This window comes from Chroicocephalus ridibundus, chromosome 7 (genome assembly GCF_963924245.1).
Source record: "Chroicocephalus ridibundus chromosome 7, bChrRid1.1, whole genome shotgun sequence".
Lineage (NCBI taxonomy): Eukaryota > Metazoa > Chordata > Aves > Charadriiformes > Laridae > Chroicocephalus > Chroicocephalus ridibundus.
In genome coordinates this window covers 21,962,783-21,983,061 of record NC_086290.1, presented here as the reverse complement: position 1 = coordinate 21,983,061, position 20,279 = coordinate 21,962,783, and the positions used below count along the sequence as shown (strand labels likewise).

The window sequence follows — 20,279 nt, the reverse complement described above, 5'->3', positions numbered from 1 at the left end:
CAAATCCTTCAGGTTGTGCTGGTGCTTCCCAAGCCAGTTGTCGTGTTTCAAATATGGATGTGACACACTGCAGCAAAGAGTCAAGCTAAAAGTGACTCTTCAGTAACAAAAAAAAATTATTTTCTCATGTAGTCTCAAAATGAATGCTATAGAGCTCCTCAAGAATGCAGCAACAGATCTGACTGCTCTTGTGCAACATGTGAGCACATTCCTGATCCAGAGTACAGACAGTTTCTTAACCTCTCAACCCTTTTAACTTTGAGCTGCTAATGAAATTTTAAAGATCCTTCAGTGTGATACAGAACATTAAGAAGACGGAAAGGTTGGAGAGCCTCTGCCAAGTAATCTGGCATACCCCATCATGCCCAGTTCAGTAAGAACTATTTAAGTACACACTTGAGCAAGCATTTAACTCATTTCATGCATATGTCTAACCATGTTCCCTTCATCACCCTGATGAATTTTGTCCTTTAAATTTCCCCCAAAATTTCTGCTCTGAAATGTGAAATCAAACTTCAGCTAATTAAAACAAATTGTTTAAGTAATGTTCAGGCAAATCACGCCCCTACCCCATCCACACACACACGCATATTTTGCAGAGCCCAACACGTGAGATTTGTGCTCTGTGTCAGAAACACAATGTCCTCCCCATGGACCTTCTCTCCAGCAGAGCGAGGTCAGCGTGGCTGCTCTCCCAGGAAAAGCGCCCCTTTTCCCAAGAATAAGGCTGAAGGGGCACAAGGCCTCTCTGCTCCTGCAGTTTTCCCTTTCTTCCATTTTTTTGCAGGAAGACCATTTGGCCGGGCTGTGAACACAGGCCCTCCTGCAGAGCCCCCAGCTTTGCAGCACTCCCCTGGCAGTGCACCATAAGCACCCTTACAGCTCCGATGCCAAACCAGTGCTTGCCGCCCAGCAATGGTGTGCAAGGATCCAAAGTTATCCAAGCAACTTTTGACAAGCAAACACAAAACATAACACACACACAGTATTAAAAGTAGAACAGCCATTTTGCTTCCAGAATTGTAGCTGTTATTCACAAAGATGCTTTTGACACTTATTTGCTACAGTCAGGGCTACCATCAGCAATATAAGAATGTCACACTTCAAAACAGTTAACATTAAAATGTAAACATTAATGTAAAAACAGTTAATGTAAACATTAACTGTTAACCCTCATAGTTAGCAACTAACCCTCATAGTTAGCAACTAGCCATGGGCTCGCCACATTCCCTGCAGTTGAAGAAACCATCTTTCTGGCTCTGAAAACTATTTTCAGAGAAACTGCAGACTCCTGAAGCTTTACCCATTGAAATTCACTTGAGTAAAATTTCAGATTTGCTGTTCTCAGTCACCTGCTGCTCACGTCCTGGCAGTGGCAGACAGACCTCTGAGCTCAGGCTTTGGGCTGAAGGCCAAACCAAGCTTAACACAAACTCCACAGGTGTAGGCCTTGGTTCTGGAGAAGATGAGAAGGCTTGAACTGACATCACACAGCGTGTTCTCCCTTCATTTTAACCCCTACTGTCTCACTGAATTAGGCGAGCATGTAGCTGGGCTATCGCAATCATTAGCTGAGTCCGAAACCTATTTTTGCTGCAATAGTATGTCTGCTGTGACAGTGCTCAAAGGAGCATTTCTGAGGCTGAGTTTAAACAACACAGAATGTTTATTTCTTTTAAGCAGGAAGCATTGCTAAGTTCCTCATGTGCCTGTTGTGACTTAAAGTAGTCCGTGTTTTAGTGTCACATTGCATTTTTCTGCTCCCCCCAACACAGTACCAGAGCCTCAACTTTCTGATTCACTCAAGGGGACTTAATCCAATTAATGCTGCTCCTGACATCACCAGAGGTACACATTCCTTCTAGATGGTTATGTCTAAGGGCAGATATTTAGAGGATGATTCCTAAACCAACAGACTCTGAACTTTTGGATCAGCTTCTTAATATTGGTGACATTGTCTACTGACCTATTATAGCTTCCATTTCAGATTATAAAAAAAACAAAAACACACACCAACAAAAAAACAGCAACCCTTCTCCCCTAAAACAACACAACCCCCCCACAAAGATAATATTTTGTTAGGCAAGAAGCCATGTAAAAATACAAGACAGAGTATAGAAAAAATAATGCTTCATCCAACCAAAGCCTAGAAGGACTACTAGCACCTTTAATGGTCTCACAAATTCCAACTTAAGACCTTTTGTATTGTACCAGAAGCGTTGATCTTACAGTATTTGTTGCACGAAACTATGTTTTTACATCAGGCACATGACAATTAAGGTGTTACTGTGTTTCACTCTGAGCAGTATGTTTGGATGTTTGCCTCCCCTGGTCACACACAGCAGTGAGCAGTGCTATCCCACAGAACTGTTAGGGAATTGTGGTGGATGCCTATTAGTACTTCACAGCCTGTGTCACTATCTAGAAGAGTAAAGCAACAAATTGCCACCTTCTTTTGAGACATCAGCTTTTTAAAGAACTCAGAAAATCAGACTTCCAACTCTTTTCCAGTCAGAACTTAAAATAAGACAGGGTGAAGGTAACTTGATAACCCAGCTAGCACACTCTCAGCATTCAGCCTGGTACGCACGGACGTTATGGTTTCACTTGCAAATTTTCAGAGAGAATTACTAAAGAATTTCTACTCTAAATTCCAATCTCACAATCTCCTTCACCTAATACAGCTCTTTTAAAATAAACTAAGAGCTTTATCAGATCCTACATCTCTACGTCCTTGGATCATGACAGACCTGTACACTGAAAACCCAAACACAGAGCTGATTAGACACACAATTAGCACACAGGACAGCCCCATGGCATGCCTTCAATTGGTTCAGAAACCAGACAGAAGTGCAGCTCCGCTTTGAACAGTCTGTACCCTCCACTAAATCTTTACTTATCTTCATTCCTGATAACTAGTTTCATACAAAGCTGCAAGTGTGACAATATGTTTGATGGCAGTAGCCCCACTGCTCCAATTTGCTGCCTCCCGATACTTCTGTAATGATAACTTGCTGCATTTCTGCAAAGCCTGGCAGATGCAAGTGGGTATAAAGAGTGTTAATTAAAATAAATGAAACAGTCTTCTTGGCTTTTTTGTCATGATACTGCTGTTGAGTTAGACTGGAAAAACCATACAAATGGTAAATAGTTCCTGCACTATGGTTAAGGAGAAGTTATTTGAAGAAGGAGATAGTTAAGCACTGCTCACTAAGATGTGCAAAATAGCAGGTATGATAAATTGAGAAATCTTTATTGCTTTCCTCTTCAATTTTCTGGCTTAAGATTTGACTGTCATCCGATTTTCCCCTTGGCTGCAGTTTGAATCAGTTATTTAATATTTAATGTTACAGTGCCACTTGAGACCAGTCCTATCCTAAATCTATGCGCTCAAAATGCAGCTTTGAAAGTCTTAAGAGCAAAATTTAGTAGTGCAGAAAAAAGGAAAGGAAACAAAGTACTAAATTTTGAAGTGATGCAGTTTTATAAATAATAAAGCATGTTTATATAATTAGACCAGAAAAGATGCATAATGTAATAGGTGTTTTGGTAATTCCTGCTAGGTTACATAGCTTATGCTTAGTGGTTATGCAACTGTTCTCTTCCAAGTGTTTCAAGGACTACATGAAATAAAGCTCTGATAAGACCTCAGAGATCTATTACCGTTGCCAAATCTTGCCCTACAAAGAGGTACTACTATCTGTAAAGCTCATGGGAAGAGCACACAGAAAAACAAGATGTTGCTGACACCCTCCCCTGTGGTCTGATCAACAGAACTCATTTCTCATCAGTGATGTCCAACACATACAGCTGACAAGTCTTGGAGAGAAAAACTGACCCAAAGTCTTTCCAACCTGGACTTCTTGTCTCCATTCTTATTGGTGATCTCACAAGACACCTGTCTTTCCAAACACGGCCTTTCAGTTCCTCTGTGGATATCACAACAGCCACTCACTGTCCCACTCTTTTCCAGTTTCTTAGAGGAACAAAAACTTAAAATCCTCCAGACTGCATTTGCTTTTCACCTAGTAATGTTGTTCTAGCCATGATGGCCAACATATATGCATAAGACAACTTTTGTGACAAGTAATTATCTTCTTAGGCCAACTTGTATTAGCTGTTTCAATTTTTTTCTCAGGCTGAATGTTACCTTCCTGTAGCATTAAGTCATCTGCCTCAGATTTGTTTTTGGCCTGCTAAAGCAGATGCTGATCCCTTATGAGTATTGATCTTTCCAGACCTAGGCTAGGTGTTAGGCTTGTTTCTCCATTTCCCAGAAGAAACTGCCCAGCTGTGCAGCATACTCCAATCTGCGCAGCACCCACCGAGTTTGTGCACAGCGAGCACACACCCATTATATTACGCAGTTATAGATCAGTCTTCTGGGGACGATTTGCTGTTTCTTCACATTCTGTACTTCCACCTTCTCACTATCTTCTAAGCAGAAGTTGCATTGCTGTCATAGTTGAGATAAGAGGAGAAGCAGAGTTTGTAGCAGTAAATTCAAACCTCGCCTTGTCCTTGATTTTATTTTCCCTTTTGCATCCCGAAAAAATAGGTTTACTTAGTCATTTATGTTCTTCCCTTTTCCCTACTTCCCAGTCATGATCTGTTGCATTGCTGAAACTTTAGTAAAACTGCTACTAGATGCTCATTACAATAAGGGTAAGGGTTGTTTTTTGGTTTGTTCTTTGGTTTTAAAGATTTAATATATTATCCTTCAGTATTCCAATACACTACAAAAAACACAGACAGGAAATTTTTGTACTACTTTTTCATGCAAAAGTGCTGTCATCAGAGAGCAAGAATAAAACTAAAGAAGCCAGAACCCAAAATTTACCAAGAAGCATCATCTGACCGAACTATACTCATTAATCTGCAAGTATTTAAATAAGTAAACATAAGGGATAGCACTAAATATTTCAAAGCACGGTTTCTCCAGCATCTTGTACTGAATATTTCCTGTCTGATAGTCACAATTTTAGCCTGTTTCAGGCCCTGATCCTAGGAGATTTAACCTGCAAGTAACCGGGACTACAAGAGCTGATGCCTTACTTGACTCCTCTGGAGAAATCCATGACAAAATTTAACTCTCACATACTCATGTTTTTTTTCGTCTGCCAGTTTCTTGAACTTCAGGGAAGTGAAAAACAAAGCATCCCTGAATGGGCAAATGCTGGTCACCAGTCAATACAAACAGAAGGGCCCATCACACTAATGATCTCAGTGAAACAAAATGAGTAGAATTACACAGACGTACAGGAACTGCAAAATTTGTAGCATACAGATGAAGTTACCAGAAAGGTCTCCATCGCAGCCTGGGTTCTGTGTTCTGCCACAGCAGGTCTGTGTATACCCACCCCAGTGAGACACGGAAGCAGGAGAAGACAGAGGCTATACTGAACATTGGGTTACCATATGCCTATGGCCACGCTAACAACTACCATAGCATCAACCCAAAAAGCATTAGGGGAACTAGCAAGTTTCTCGCCTTCACCAGCACTGCGTACAGGATCGTGCTGAGGCCACTGCCAACATCTATTCAGCCACAGGCCACCACTTGCCTCTTTTGAGCATAACAATACCCCAGTGACACCCACCTTGCTGCCCTGGACATATATATGACGTTATGCTCAAATATCACAAAAACTATTCTGCCAATAAAAATTTGTTTCCACACAGGTACAGGGGGAATGTTTCCATAAAAACATTTTGATAGCCCACCATACAAATGCAGCATTAGGCAGGCACCGTCTTGACCCAGGTTAGTTTATAGCTTTCAGCTCTCAGTAAAGAAAATGGTGAAGAAAAATAAAACAAAATAAAAAAAATAAGAACAGCATATGACAAGCTGCCTCACTAGCTTACAAAATATTTACACCTAAAGAAAATACTCAGTTCATCTTTCTCTAAAGAGCATGAAAGTCCATTGCTGAACAACTTACTAACACCGAAAACAATGTAGTTAAATGCCTGGAAGGTAAAAATATTAGAGAATAAGGGAGATAATTCTCCTCATAATTCTTTGTCTCCATGAACAGGTGCACACAGTCCATGTATCTATAAAATGAAAGGTAATCAAAATGTAACATAAAACTGTGTAACAACATAAATACGAGGGAGAAGAGAGGAGTAAGGACTTGCATGCCAATTCATTCATTGCCATGCATAAAATAAAACCTTATTGCCACTGCCCTCCAGTGAGTAAAGTAATTTGATATGGGTTGATTGTGACTAACAATCTGTAAGAGAACAAGTCATACTCAAGTTTCTTTCTTTTGGTAGAGACTGAAATAGGGAAAGATATAAAAAAGTTTTGGACTACTGAGTCTGTGGTTTGCAGCTTCCTGTGGGAGAAAACAACCTGCTACAAATGGAACCTCTGGGAAGCTCCTGTTGGACCAATTCTGTACAGATTCAGTGTGAATCTGGCAAACACCATTTGCTAGGGCTACACATGCAGAACAGCTAACAACTCTGAAGACAGCAGAAATGGGAGTAAGAAAGGTATCCTTCTAAATTAGCATTTTGTTCACGTTTGCCTTTCTTTCTTAAATGAAAATAAGAGTAGAACTTGGTGGATATCTGCATTTACCGAAGACCCAAAAATTTGCATCCACATAAGAATGGAGAATTTATTCTCAATCTGATAGTAACCCTTGATTAATAAATACTTGCTTGTAATGCATTTCCTAAAGCTATTACAGCCTAAGTGAACATTGCTCATGTCACTTTCATACTGCAAATCCATTAACAGGTTGAACAAAAACATAGTTAGGACTGGCAACAATATGAACATCTTAGAAACAGAAAAGAAAAAAAGCTTAATTTAGAAGAATCTTAGAAAAGAAAAGCTTCATTTAAGAGAAATAAAAAAACGCCCAAATTTTGGCAGCAATAAATATTATGAACAGGAGAACAAGAGATATCAGTACCTGAAATGTACCACTCAGGAGATATCAGTATCACAGACAAACACACTAAAAAATGGTGAAGCCACCACCCAGTGCTTCAAGTAGAACAAGAGACACAAACTGGGAGAAAGCCTTGTGCTGAATTCACAAAAGATCCTCCCCAAACCATAAACAGTCAGTTTTTAAGTCCTGAGAATCCCATCTACTAAGCATCAAAAGTAGTCTTGAAGTCTGTAGCATCCCAGACTGAGCTCATGCTTTCTTGGCTGTACGTCCCCTGTGGCTATTCTGAAAAATCCCAGCCTTGCCTCCATGTTTCTTCACTTTAAAGCCACTTGTCTGCAGTGTTTGGCAACTTCATTTAAAGCCGACGCTGACCAAAGAATCCATAACCAAGAGCTAGACAATTCAAGGCATCTGGAACATAAGAAAGCAGCAGCTACTGCAGTCTTTGTAGTTTTCCTTTAGTGTCTTTAATTGTTACATTGCAATTGTATTTTGAACTAGTGTTCACATTAATTAGAACTTAGGGAAGAATTATTTAATTTCCATAGCATAAAATAACGATGAGCACACACAAACCGCAAGAGAACAGAAACCTAGTTAATTTATTATAACCTTGCTTAATGTGCAATGATAATGTAAGTGATGGTGTCTTCGCAGGACCAGCATATGGGTTAATCTAGATTTATTAATTGTGTTAAAAACTGTGTCACAGAAGGCAGTAAGGGCAGGGAATTCAAAGTTTTAAGTAACCCAATTGAGGGAAGAGGGGAATTTCATAAGATTCAAAATGAAAAGTGCTTACAGCACAGTCTAAAAATACAGTGAGCGTAGTCTGAGGATGTGGCATGGACGTGGCATCTTGGCCTGCCTGCTCCAGCAGAGCAGCATAGGAAGAGGGCCGGTGATTCCTGACACTTAACCAATGTTTTAATTTCCCCCCAGTCCCATGTTTGGGCACAGAGACATCCTGAGGCCCAGTTTAAAAAGAGAAAACAGAGATCATAGATCAGATTCACACGTGAACATGGCAGATACAGTAGGAAAGGAATCACGAGAGAAACTGCCAACCTTGCCTAATTCTGGGGTCTGTTTCATACCAGTCCCAAACCAATGGGTACCTCTTGAGCAGCATACTACAGAGTTGCAAGAAGTCTACTCAGTTCACAGTTCAGCTTTCTAACGCAGTGGGACAGCAGGGCAACAACAGCAGAGCCAGACCCAGTATTTTATTATTCAAAAATGAGAAATAATGATAGGAAGAGTGAGATAAAGAATGTAAACATAGCCATAGGAGCAGCTGTTCAGCACAAAAGCATTCATTCTTTCAGCCAGTGTTAATCTAAGCACTCGTATAGAGCTGGCAGCAGGAAGAGATGCACTTAGAGCACCACGTGGCGCGCCATGCCCTGCTCCACCAAACCACGTCCTCCCAGCCTGCCACATCAGAAGGGGTCAGGTGGCTGAAGCCATTTCCACCCTTCCTCCCCTCTGCCACACCAAAACCTGAGCCTTCATATTGGATGCAAGTACTGCCCATGCCTCTCCAGTTTCCCTTCTGCTACTCGGATGCATACATACTCACCACCACCACAAGCAACAGTACCCCAGCATGCTGATGTGACCACCTTGTGACCCACAACAGGCAAATCTGACTGACAAGCACCCTATGTTTTTATGCAGAGGGATCTTTAACCACAATAAGTGTAGTGTGCTGCCTTAAGAAACAGCTGTACAGCCAGCTGTCTGGTACAGAGCAGAGCAAATGGGAAGGCAAGGATGCAGAGGTCAGGGAGGTGGCCTTTACTGCTTACTAGAGCTGCAGCGGTAGCCTGTGCTGCTGAACTACAGCCTAAGCCAGCCCGTGCAAGTATACACCACAGCACAAAAGCACATAATAAAATCATAAAAGGATATATAATTAAACTACTTATGCAGCCTGGCTACCAAAGAAATGTGAATAGTCCAGAGCCTGAGACAGATGCTCTGATAAGCAAAGCTGGAGGCACAAACCCCCAGCAAACCACGCCGCAGCAGCTGGGCGTGATTGCCCAGGCCCTGCATTCGGCAGCATGAGTGCTGAGCCAGCTGCGCGTTGCAGAGTAGGTATGTGCAAGTGTTAGGGCAGAATTAAAATTGCTGTCAGCGGCTGCACTGTGTTCTCACAACTTCAAAATTAAAACAGCTTACCAGCTATTAACTTATTCACGTGTCCAGACTCTCAGGCTACAAATTACTATATTATATGTAACTCAGGGCAACCGGTACTGCCATACCCTCTTTCTCTTGGAGCAGGGAAACCATCAGTAAGCCAGCTGTGAATGACATCATATGAAAAAGCATTATTTACGCTAAATAAAAAGCTTCATCAATACTCTTGTGCACTGATTTCACACATGGCTCAGAGAGAAACATAAATTCAACTCAGCCTACACTGGAATCAGACAAAGGAAATGGTAATGTACAGAGCTATTGAGTGTTCCTCTCAAGGAGCAACATCTCACCCTGATGTAAAATGGAGCACGATTTCTGTCTTAGTGTTATACACCCAAACATGAATCCAGGCCTTTTAGCACAGCACTAGTTTCCCTGACATGAGCCTCAGTATAAATGCCTCATTTCTCTTTTACGTTCTATTGAGGCCTTGCATTCAAGCACATCTCTTTTCCTTTTCTGTGATGTTGTTAGATATAATACTCTTAAGAGAATAATAGGTCCTTGAACGTATCAATCCCAGAGTCTAGATGTAACTTTTACAGTACTGTGATAAAATCACAGTATTTTACATGCTTACTATAGATAGCAATTGCCAGGCCGTCTTTGCTACTCTACGCTTTAGTTGCCATGTGCTAGATGACTTCAATTACAGTCTCCTTTTCGGCACCCGTGACTCATCTCAACTTCCCTACTACCTGCAGCTATAATAAACTCTTCTTGCACTCAGCGAAGGTCACATCTTCCCTGTTCTGGAACAATTTCACAGACTCCAACTCCCTCCACGACCCACTGAAATCCCTCGACAAGCTGTCTCACAATCTGACTCTGCCAACACCTGAGCCCCTACTCCCTGCTTCGCCCTTCATGCCACAAATGCCACTTGCTCACATGGCTCTTTTCCTTACGTCTGTACTCCCGTTTCAGCATGTGTGGTATTTTACAGTTAAAGGCTTAAGATTAATTTTCACAACATTTTTGTAAGCAAACTATGGATACAATCTTTTTATCAGCACAATACCAAACACTCTGGTTGCCCAAGTAAATAAAACAATCCATTTAATTACAAATTACTGCCTCAGGAGAGCAATGAATTCCACGAGAGAGACATAAAGTCCTGTTTAATTACTCAGAGTGTGAAAAACTGTTTTCACTATTCAGTTTTGAATGTGCTCTTTTTCATTTACCACCACCTGGTTCTTGCACAATGAGATAGGCAGTTGCTGTTCTCTCTCTCATTTTCTTTATACAAGTCATTGTTTCCATATGCTTTTATCTTGTACTAAGATGACTCTCTTTTCACTTGTCTCTCTGATCTCTTGCACAATCCCTGTAGCGTCTACAGTCACTGTGCTGCTATATGCATCTGCAAAGTACCATACTTTCGCATTACATTTAACGGAAATTTTAATCAAAAATGACAATGGAACAGTTTGTTCTGCTCACACCAGTCTAGCAGCATAGGAAATAGTGACAGGCAACCCAGCTCTGTAAGTTTCACTAATAGCAGCTCTATTCTCTTCAAACACAGCTTTTCCCGAGCAGTGTAGGAGCTAGCCTTTGATTTCCCTCCTTGCCTTACACAAACACCATCATTAAATCTGTATCACCCGGTGTATGAATCCTTACCCAGACTCTATGAAATCATAGAGTTCAAGGTTACAAGAGATCAGCTGGTTTGGATGGGCTCGTATCCACAGTGCTCAGGACTGGAACACTGGATAGCACATGCCCAGGATCTACTTCACGTTCATATGAAATATAGCTCCAAAATATCCAAACACCATGAGGATTTGTGGGTTTGTGCAGGCTATTTTGTCATTTATTGTCCTCCCCTCCCCCCGCCCCTTTCTTTTCTTCCATCCCTGCAAGAAGGATCTGCATTTCTGAAATACACCATGCCAGAATGTTTTTTCATAGCCTGACACGAAGCACGTGCTGCTTGCCCTACGGCACAATGTAGAGGCACTAGCCCCACTTGAATAACAAGACTATCCCAGGTGGAAGAGTCAGATTTAGCAAATTTTATATCCATATCATGTCTGGAGGAAAGTCTGGAGTGAATTATCTTTTCAATGAATTATCCTCTCAATAGCGCCTGCATTCCCTTTTGGAAAGAGGCAGCAGCATCGCCACAGAAGGGAGGCCAGTAACCAATCGGTATTCATGAAGCGCAGCCCGTGGGAGACGAGACTCCCTGGGGCAAAATGGAGCACGACAGTGAAGGCGCACCCTTACTTTCCAGCTTTGGTTCCATTGTAAAGGCAAAGGTGACTTTTTTGGACGTTATTTTGTTTCAAGTAAATGAGAGCTGAGATCTTCAAGCTACTGTTTTTAGAGAGACACTTAACATAATGAAAAGGATAACAGAACCTCACAAGTTTAATCATACCAAGAATCTATTTTTGTTACTAGTTGTTCTTTCTTTAGCATTTCTACCTTAGAAATCACAAAGCAGGTTTATGACTCCCTTTTTCTAGTGCTTAAAAAAATCATACCAAACAAGAACATTTTTCATGCTTTACAAGCAATTAATGGCTATTTAAGAGCCACCAATTTACTTTCACAGGCAGTTTTATGACACACTGCTATCAGGATTCATTGATATGAAGTTCTCATATCTTTTAATGGAAAGATACACACTACTTATGTACGTGACATTCAGTAAAGAAAAAATAAATAAAGTAATCAATAAAGACCTTCAGAAACACCATTAAAGTAGTCTTTACTTCTGATGTAAGGCTGTTAGATCCAACTTTTACTGGTTTTCCAAGTGTAATTAGTAAAAACCACTAAGGACATCCCATGGAAAAAAAAATAAAAATCAAAACTGTGGATGGGGCTCTCTGTGTGTTACAATAAAAAATAAAAATAAAATTGTTGGTTCCAACAACAAAAAATCCTGCCAGCCATGAAGATTTATGCTAAGTGAGAGTAATTTCTGAGATAATTTGAAATGGGTACATTGTTTTACAAAGACAGATCATGTAGCAGTTGCTCCTCTTTCATTCTGAGATAATAAGCTTGGCACAGCTGGAGCGTACAGACAGCAGCAGCAGCGACACTGAAAAACTTCTTCAAAGTAAATTATGATGCCTCAAAATTTATTTTGCCAAGTGCTACACTTCGCTGAGTGGATTTAAAGAAGAAAAAAAAAATCTCTATTCACGCCGTCTAGCCTTGACTTGATGCTCCCATAGGCTAAAAGAAGTTAGCTTTGGCAACTCTTCAGCTTGACACTGGCACTCAGAGAAACTGGGTCGATCACAGCAGCTGACAGCTTCCCTGGCTTTCCCTTTACAGGTCTATTTTAACATGGTGGTGTTTTGAGTTAGCAGCTTTGGGGAAACCACCTTGCTGCCTGACCTGAGCCAAAGCAGTCTCTTGGCTATAAACCCAGCTATTGTGCTTGAGGGAATGCTCCTCTTATTATTTCTGCCCAACTCCCTTTGTTTTAAGGCCATAGCAGGGAGAAAATAAAAATATCTACATCCAGACACAGAGAGATGTACACAAATACGCACTTCCTACTCCTCAATGGTATCACACAATACTGTGTTCTTCAGACACCACTAAGAAATATAAAGTAGCTGCTCCAGTATCCTAACAGTTTCTGTGAAGCACCAATGAATATTTCACTCAAGGTCACAGAAAGCTAACTAAAATACTGAAAAGTAAAGTTAAGGATCAGCAAGAAAAATATGCAAATTACTCACTTTTTCACCCGTATAAACATTTACCAGTCCTATTAACTGTTTCAGTACAAAGTATTCCGGAAGAAAGAAATCATAGTAATTACTTAGAGGCTTCCAGTACTATGCCTCATTGCAGAGTTTGCTGCTATTTCACAGTGACTTCCAGAAATTTTGGATTTTCCTTGATGCTTTTCCCTTTCAGGCAAGATTGTTGTCCTATGACCATCTGTCCACAGAAGCACCTGCCCCAGGAGCACCCAGGTGCAGCCCACAGCAGGGGACAGCCCACTGCAAACCGTTATGAGGAGAAGGAGCAGCAGAACTAGGTATCTGCCCAGTTAAAAAAGAAAAAAAAAAATCCAGAATTATAATAGCAAGGAAAACCTCTAACTTTTTATCAGCATACTAGTTAAGTGCGCAGTCTCCCTTTCACCAAGCAGCTGGCTGAGCTACCAGTGCTTTAGATCTCGTGAACAGACCAGAGCAGCAGGGGAGAAGTTATGCCTCATACCTGGGAGAGAGCAAGGAGGAACAGTCCTTCCTGCCCCATTGAAAACAGCAGCGGAAAACGAGGGAGATTTGGTAATTCTATGGCCGTTGAACAGTGACTATCACGCTCGCCACACAGCACATTGCGTGGTTTTACAGACCCATCCCCTTGTTCTCTTTTCTGGCTGTGAAACTGGTTAGTCCTCTACTGCATGTAGCACTGAGGCAGCTGAAAACCTATATTCACAAATCAGAATTAAATGGACCCATAATACCATTTACCACATATTTTTGCTTGCATCTCAAAGATCATTGTATTCAGCAGTGTTTTAGAAGCTGACTTAAGACGGCCTGAGGCTATTAAAAATTCAGAGTTAGAGGCTTTTTGGTGCCTATTTATTTTCTAGTGCTTTACTGCCACACACAAAGCACAGACTGATGAATTCTTTCATGTGTTTTGTTAAGATTTGTATCAGCACAGTTCAGAATTTCAACAACCAAGCAGGTGTCTCAATTTCTTTCCCTCGCATAGTTATGTTTCCAGTACAATTTTGTAGGAAAGAATTACTCTGCTAGCGGAGAAAAGCAATATGGCCAAGAAGTGGCAAACTGCCCATAAAATTTTCACAAAAATTTGCATGATAAGTGAAAAAAAAATAAAAATTCTGCATATATCTGTCTCTATCTATACACATACATGTTCACACACACACATATATATATACAGCTATAGGTAGATAAAATCTCCCCAGAAGCAACATGCATAAACACAGTTTTAGTTCCTTAGGAAAAAGAATATGTTCTGGCTAGGACATGAGACAGTGACTCTTCTCTACCCTAGATTAAAACTCAAAGACACCCCGTTTACAGATACTTGAGTATCCAAGCTTCTTCTACAGTCGAATGAGGGGTAAAAAAAAATAAAAATATCTTTGGCTCTTCAGTCTGCACGTTTCCACGTTTTCACATGCAGACTGTTGCATAAACTCAAAAAACTCTTAGCCATATGTTTCTGCCAGCCACTCCTTGGAAACCATGTAGATGTCTCTAATAAACAGCTTGCTTAAGTGCACATAGCTGTAGGACAGACAAGTCATGCGCCTGATGACATTCCAAAGTCCCAGGCTAATAACTTTGGGCATCACAGGTTCTTTCCCTGCGCTCCAGACAACAAGGGAGGAGGACAGGATGCTTGCTGTTTCTATACTATTTAGTCTTTGAGAAAAACAGATACACCTACGCATACGGAAGCGTGCGTAGGGCACGATATACCTAGGCACAGGGAAGAAACTGGAAGTGGTTTGGGAATCACTACTGCATTGGCTTTCTGACATATGAGACATTAACAAAGACATTCTTGGACCCTGTATATTCAGTCTGGCAATCAGCAAAGTCACCATTCATGGTCTTCCAAGAGTTACATCCTCTCAGCCATCCCCAGCATACCTTGAAGCCCTTTCCCCACTTGCGTATTCCATGCCTGGAATTCACATTCCGCTATATTCAGATGCGACATTCTTCCTCAAGACATTTTTGGGAACTTATTTGTGGTCAGACACCTTTTTTTCTTTTTTTTTTTTTCTTTTTTTTTTTAATACATTTTTGTGTTATAACTATGCTTCAGTAGAGTCATTAGAGCATTTGGTCCAATTTATATCACCTGCCTATAAATAGACTGATAGTCCTCTGCAAAAACAACTTTTAGCCTTATAAAGTACTGCATATACTCTCCATGAATAACACAGAAACCACATGAACCTCGGAAAAGATTCAAGGTAATCCACTTTGTGTTTTCTCATGTGCTGCATACTCAAGTTACAGAGCACAAGGTCCTTACCCTACCTTTGTTCATGAGAAAGTTTGTCTTCTCTTGATGTTAGGCTGTGCCATGGAGACAGAAAGAAAGGAATAAAAGACAACAGAAATGCATGGCAGTAGAAAAGTCCATTTTGCACAGTCAGTTCACCACTTTTTCTTCTCCTTTACGCACCTTGGATCTTGCAAGTTGACAAAAGGGGCAAAACTGCCTAAATTCCCACAAGAGAAAGAAAAGCTATGGACAGACACTCCCCTGCAGCTAATATAGTAGGCTAAGTGCCTTAGCATTACACTCTGAGGTTATACTAGGTGGATGCCTTTCCTAGCAACTACAAACACGCTGCTCTTAACTCCAAATTTCATGTCTGAATCACCAAATCCTCGAGAAACAATGCACTGACTTGCTAGTAAAATAATCCTCAGCATCCCATTTGTTGCTGTCTTTCTGACTAATACTTTCACCTGGTGAAATTATCTATTTCATATTTTGTATAGCTATTTATCACCATAACATCTGAAATCTTAAGTATGTGATACCATTGAAGTCTCACCATTAGCTCCGACAATAAAATGGCACCTTCTCTTTCAGATTGACACACAAAACTCTATGGGGTAACTGCCGGTTAAGGTCCCTGAAAAGTAATTTATTTTCACTACAATGCTATGGCACAGTGTCCATAGACCAGAGATTTCATTACTGCCTTTTTCTTCACATAACCATGTGCTAATGCCCAGGACATCCGACGAAGGCTGTCAGCAAAGGAATTCAATTTTGAAAAGAAATAAAAATGTAGGTTTTGTAGTTTTTCTGCATTCTGTTTAGGACCAGAATTGAAGTTACTTGAAGAGAAAAAGAAGGGAAGGGGTAGAGAAAGCAAGAAATCTGGGAAGAGAACAATCTAATGATTAAGTTACTGGTTTAGTCTGTTTGGGCCTGGATCTTGGGTGTCATTCATCCCAGACCAGTATGTTTATCTTTGAGTTTCGATCTCAGCTTCGTCCTATTGAAGCTTCTCTACCTTAGATAGTACCCACGCTACTTATTTTGCAAGAAAGATAAGGCAGAAGCAGCCTACAGCCCTTCTGGCATAGCTGCCTTCTACTTTGCATCATGGAAAAGCCACTCTGGGCACAAGGAATGCTTTTTCTAGTAGTAAATTGAATCGTCTCCGTGTAGAAAGAGTTGGAGCTCTTTTTAAGCAGCTCCACATTTGCTGTGGGTTCTGTCACTTTTCTTCCCAAGTCATAGTCAATCAATGCAGTTGCCAGCAAAACTGAAGTCTTCTCTGGAAGGACAACAGCAGCTCAACAGTTGAAGCTGTAGGTGGGGATCACTGTCATTTTGCTTGCTCTGTGCCTGCTTATTACATAAGGGCACATTTCATTCTCTGTCAGGGCTATGAAATTCCCCGCTGGAGGCTACGAAACTCTCCACTGGTGCCCCAGTTACTGAAAACTTGGAGTACTCCCCTTCCCACGACGGTCATGGGAACACATGCTTTATGCAGCTCAGAGCTCCAAGGCAGCTGCGACACAGAGAGTCTTCATCCAAAAAGCCACCCCGTGCATTCAATAGCTGTGAAAAGGCTACAGACCTCATACAGAAGCATTTCTTTGCTCCAGACATACTGAAGTGAGGCACCATGCTTAGTGCCCTGATGGACAGATTTAAGTAGACAACCATTTAACACCCATACTGCGGGGGGAAAAAAGGGTATCCCTGGCTTCCTCATGCTATTCTGACTACCTGCCAACAACTCCATCCAGCATGTGTGATGAGATGGCTGGTGGCACACATTGCACCATTGGAAATGCCACCAGGGCAATGCACGCATGGTCGGCTGGGTAACAGCACATTCTCACAGCAGCATGGACATATAGAGATGGAGAGGCAACTCCCACTGCACCTTCTGCAAACACGAGCAGAGAGAACCTGAACTATACACTTACTATTATTTACGCCACCTCACTTCTTTTTGGACAAGCATTATCCTTACTATTAAGTACACGTATTGCAGTAATGCCCAGTGGCTCTCTCTAAATAAAGCTGGCACTTAATTCTGTCAGCATAAGTTAATGACATTCATTACAGCTTGACCTTACCTTCCAGTTTGCATTCATAGCTCTCATCTGCATGCTTTTTCTGTAATGTATGCCACAAAGGAGCATGTTCAGCACCCATAAATTTCTTATCTGTGCCTGTATTTCATGGTACATTTAAGTTTTTCCTATCTCTAGGTCAGCCCAGATGCGCTGGCACTAATGTGAGAGAGTGAAATCTTTGACCTGAGTTACAGAAGCAGTCAAATATACTGCCCAAATATGCTAGCTGTAACAGTAATAGTTTTCATTTTTTCCCAAGATTCCGCAGCCTTTCCTACAAGTTAAGCAGCCAAGTGTATACATTAACAGCTACAACCCTTGTAGAAAAAGGGTTGCTCTTCACTGATCTCAAAAATCAGTAACTCCAAGACCACCAGCTGCTGGCAACGGGATGACTAGGTTTATCCAGAACCTTACCCCATCTGCCTTTATTAAATATTAAGTAGGGCGGATTTTAGCTGTACCAAGGAAACGACTTCTGACAGTTTCGTTCAGACAGTTACGTTCCTCTATTTATTAAAGGTCAATCATCTTTAGACACTTTATGTTTCTTCCTCTAAAATAAAAAAGGACTATAATTCTCTGAGCTAGAGACAATATGCTTAATAGTAACTCTCCTACTCAGTCCTTAGTTGAAAATAAGTATCAGTTGTTATTCAAATAACATTTCATGTATGGTTTGGCTTTAGAAAAACTGCCTTAATACATTATCTATTCAGGACCATATTATGAACCTTCCTGTATGTATCCACAGGAAAATAAAGTTTAAGGAAAGTACTTCGGAAACCTACAAAAGGACAAAGTATGAAATATGTTTAGGAAATCTGCATGAATGATACAACAGTATATTCCACAAGTTGTTTTTTTTACGTAGGTATCTACACACACACCCCCTTCCTCTCTAGCTGGTCTGCAGTGTTTTTGTGATTTTTTTTCCTTGAAATTTTTTTTAAAAAATTATTTATGAATTGTTAGGAATAAAAAAAAAAAAAAAACCACCAAAACTTGGAAAACAAGATTAACTAAGGTTTCCTTTCTAACTTAAATAGGCTTCCTCTATTTCTGCTGACATTTCTACCTAACACTTCTCACCAGCTAACAAAAAGTGTAACTAGAGTTTTAAGCCAGCAATAACACAACTACTTGACCAACAGGGTGTAATAAAGCCAATACTTGTTTATGGCCTCAGCAATATTTGCCAAGTGTCTTGATTTGGAGCATGTAAAATTTGCCTTAAATGCATGAACTTCCACATCAAAGGAACAATTTTCAGCAGTCCTAGAGGGCTGAGTCTTGGGATTAATGAGTCTTTCAAATAAACTAGATCTGTTCATTGTGTGTTGTTATGAATTCAATGTCTATCAGTCCTCCTTTAAGAAAAACATGTAAATATTTTAAGTAAATTTAATTTTCCATGCTCTTTCAATGCAGATTAAGTATTGATATGTTAAATCCAGCTGGCATGGAAATGTAACTCAGATACTAAAACCAACATAGTCTAATTAGAAAAACCACCTTTATGTAGATAACCAGTGTGAAGAGCAGCTGGGTGCTGAGAAAGATCCCTTGGAAGAAAACCCTGGCAGGTGAAAAATAACTTCCTAAAGAAAGCACAGGAGCCTTTAGCTTCTCAGAGTTCAGTGCACCCAAGGAAATGGGATAGTAAAAAGAGGATAAGCCTGGGATGAGAAAAAACAAAGAAGGGGTTTAACAAACCATTTGGCTTTTATTTTCACTCCTCCATCTCAGATGTCTGTCAGGTTGTATAGCTAAAGTTTGTGCTGTAACGACAGCTTTCCAGTCTAACATCAGGCCATTTGTCTCAAAGGATCAGGCTGGCACCCTGACAGGATAGAATCACAAACAACTGATTTCTGAAAGCTTTTCACCATTGAAAGTACACAAAAAGTACGATCTGACTCCTTCAGGAGAAAGGAGATGGTTTTTCCCATTCAAGAATTTCTATTCTACTAATTTGTATGACTTTCTACCCGTCTACAAAAATACCTGTGAAGAACAAAGGGTAAAACTGATGAGGGGACAGGCTCGACAAGACTCAAGAGGAGAACACACATCCTTACATGCTCTCACAGAACTTCGTAAGAGTGCTGGGCTTTTCCTGGTTGCGTCTTTGTCGAAACCAACGTTGAATGCTGCGTACATCCCAGTCCAGCTGCTTGGAGAGGCCCTCCAGCCTCTTCTCATCTGGATGCTACAGAACAGAGAAGGATGAAGATTATTTCTTTGCCCAACTGCAGGAACTCCACTTTAAATTTGGAATCACTGTAATCGCTTCTCAGTGTCCTAGAGGCTGCCTGTCAGACACATGGATACGTAGAAATAAAATTACTTTCACAGAAATCTCTGCTGGCAGATCCACATCAAAATAAGTATACAGTGACTATTATTTATGTAGAAGGACATATGCTGTAAATATTGCATGCAGGTTATTACTAATAAGAAACTTAAAGGGGACAATGGGATGAGAACTTGCTTGAAACTTGGAAAGTGGTAAGTAGGGATAAAATGTCATGCATTTCTCGACCAGCAGGGCTTACAAACATGCCCCCGCCTGCCACACACTATGCCTGTTCCAGCCTCCTCCATCAGGATCTTTGTCCTATTGACTGCTGCAGTAGTGAAAATTGTCTGACTGACATGGAAAGAAGATACATCCCTGTTTGTGCATGTTAATGTTAAAAAATGAGGTCATTAAACAAAGTGACAACTTCAAAAGGAAAATCACCTTGACAACAGGGAGAGACAATTTTTTTTCTGTAAAATTAGCTACACACACTTATTCTCCAAAGCAGCAAGTGTGGAACTCTTATTCCATTAGAGGGGCTGCAAACCAGTGCAGAGGTAAGGTAAAAGAAAATGAGTCTGTCCTTAATTCGACTACTATATGGAGTAGAGCACATAGGCCACGTTTCCAATCATGCAGCAATTCTACATGTACAGTACTCCATAAGGACTATTTATGTATCTCCCCATATCACATTCTTTTTTTAAGGAAACAGTAAAAGCTTTTCGACAATCTGTT

General features: G+C 40.7%; 1 protein-coding gene across 2 annotated transcripts in view; it reads right to left on the bottom strand.

Moving 5' to 3' along the window:
- The window catches only part of CERS6 (ceramide synthase 6), a 134,815-nt gene that overhangs the window by 73,521 nt on the left and 41,015 nt on the right, over positions 1 to 20,279 (bottom strand). For both annotated transcript variants that reach the window (XM_063341842.1, XM_063341843.1), the window contains one exon: positions 19,318 to 19,448. In XM_063341842.1, coding sequence (XP_063197912.1) covers positions 19,318 to 19,448 — 131 coding nt within the window. The remainder of the gene's footprint in view (positions 1 to 19,317; positions 19,449 to 20,279) is intronic.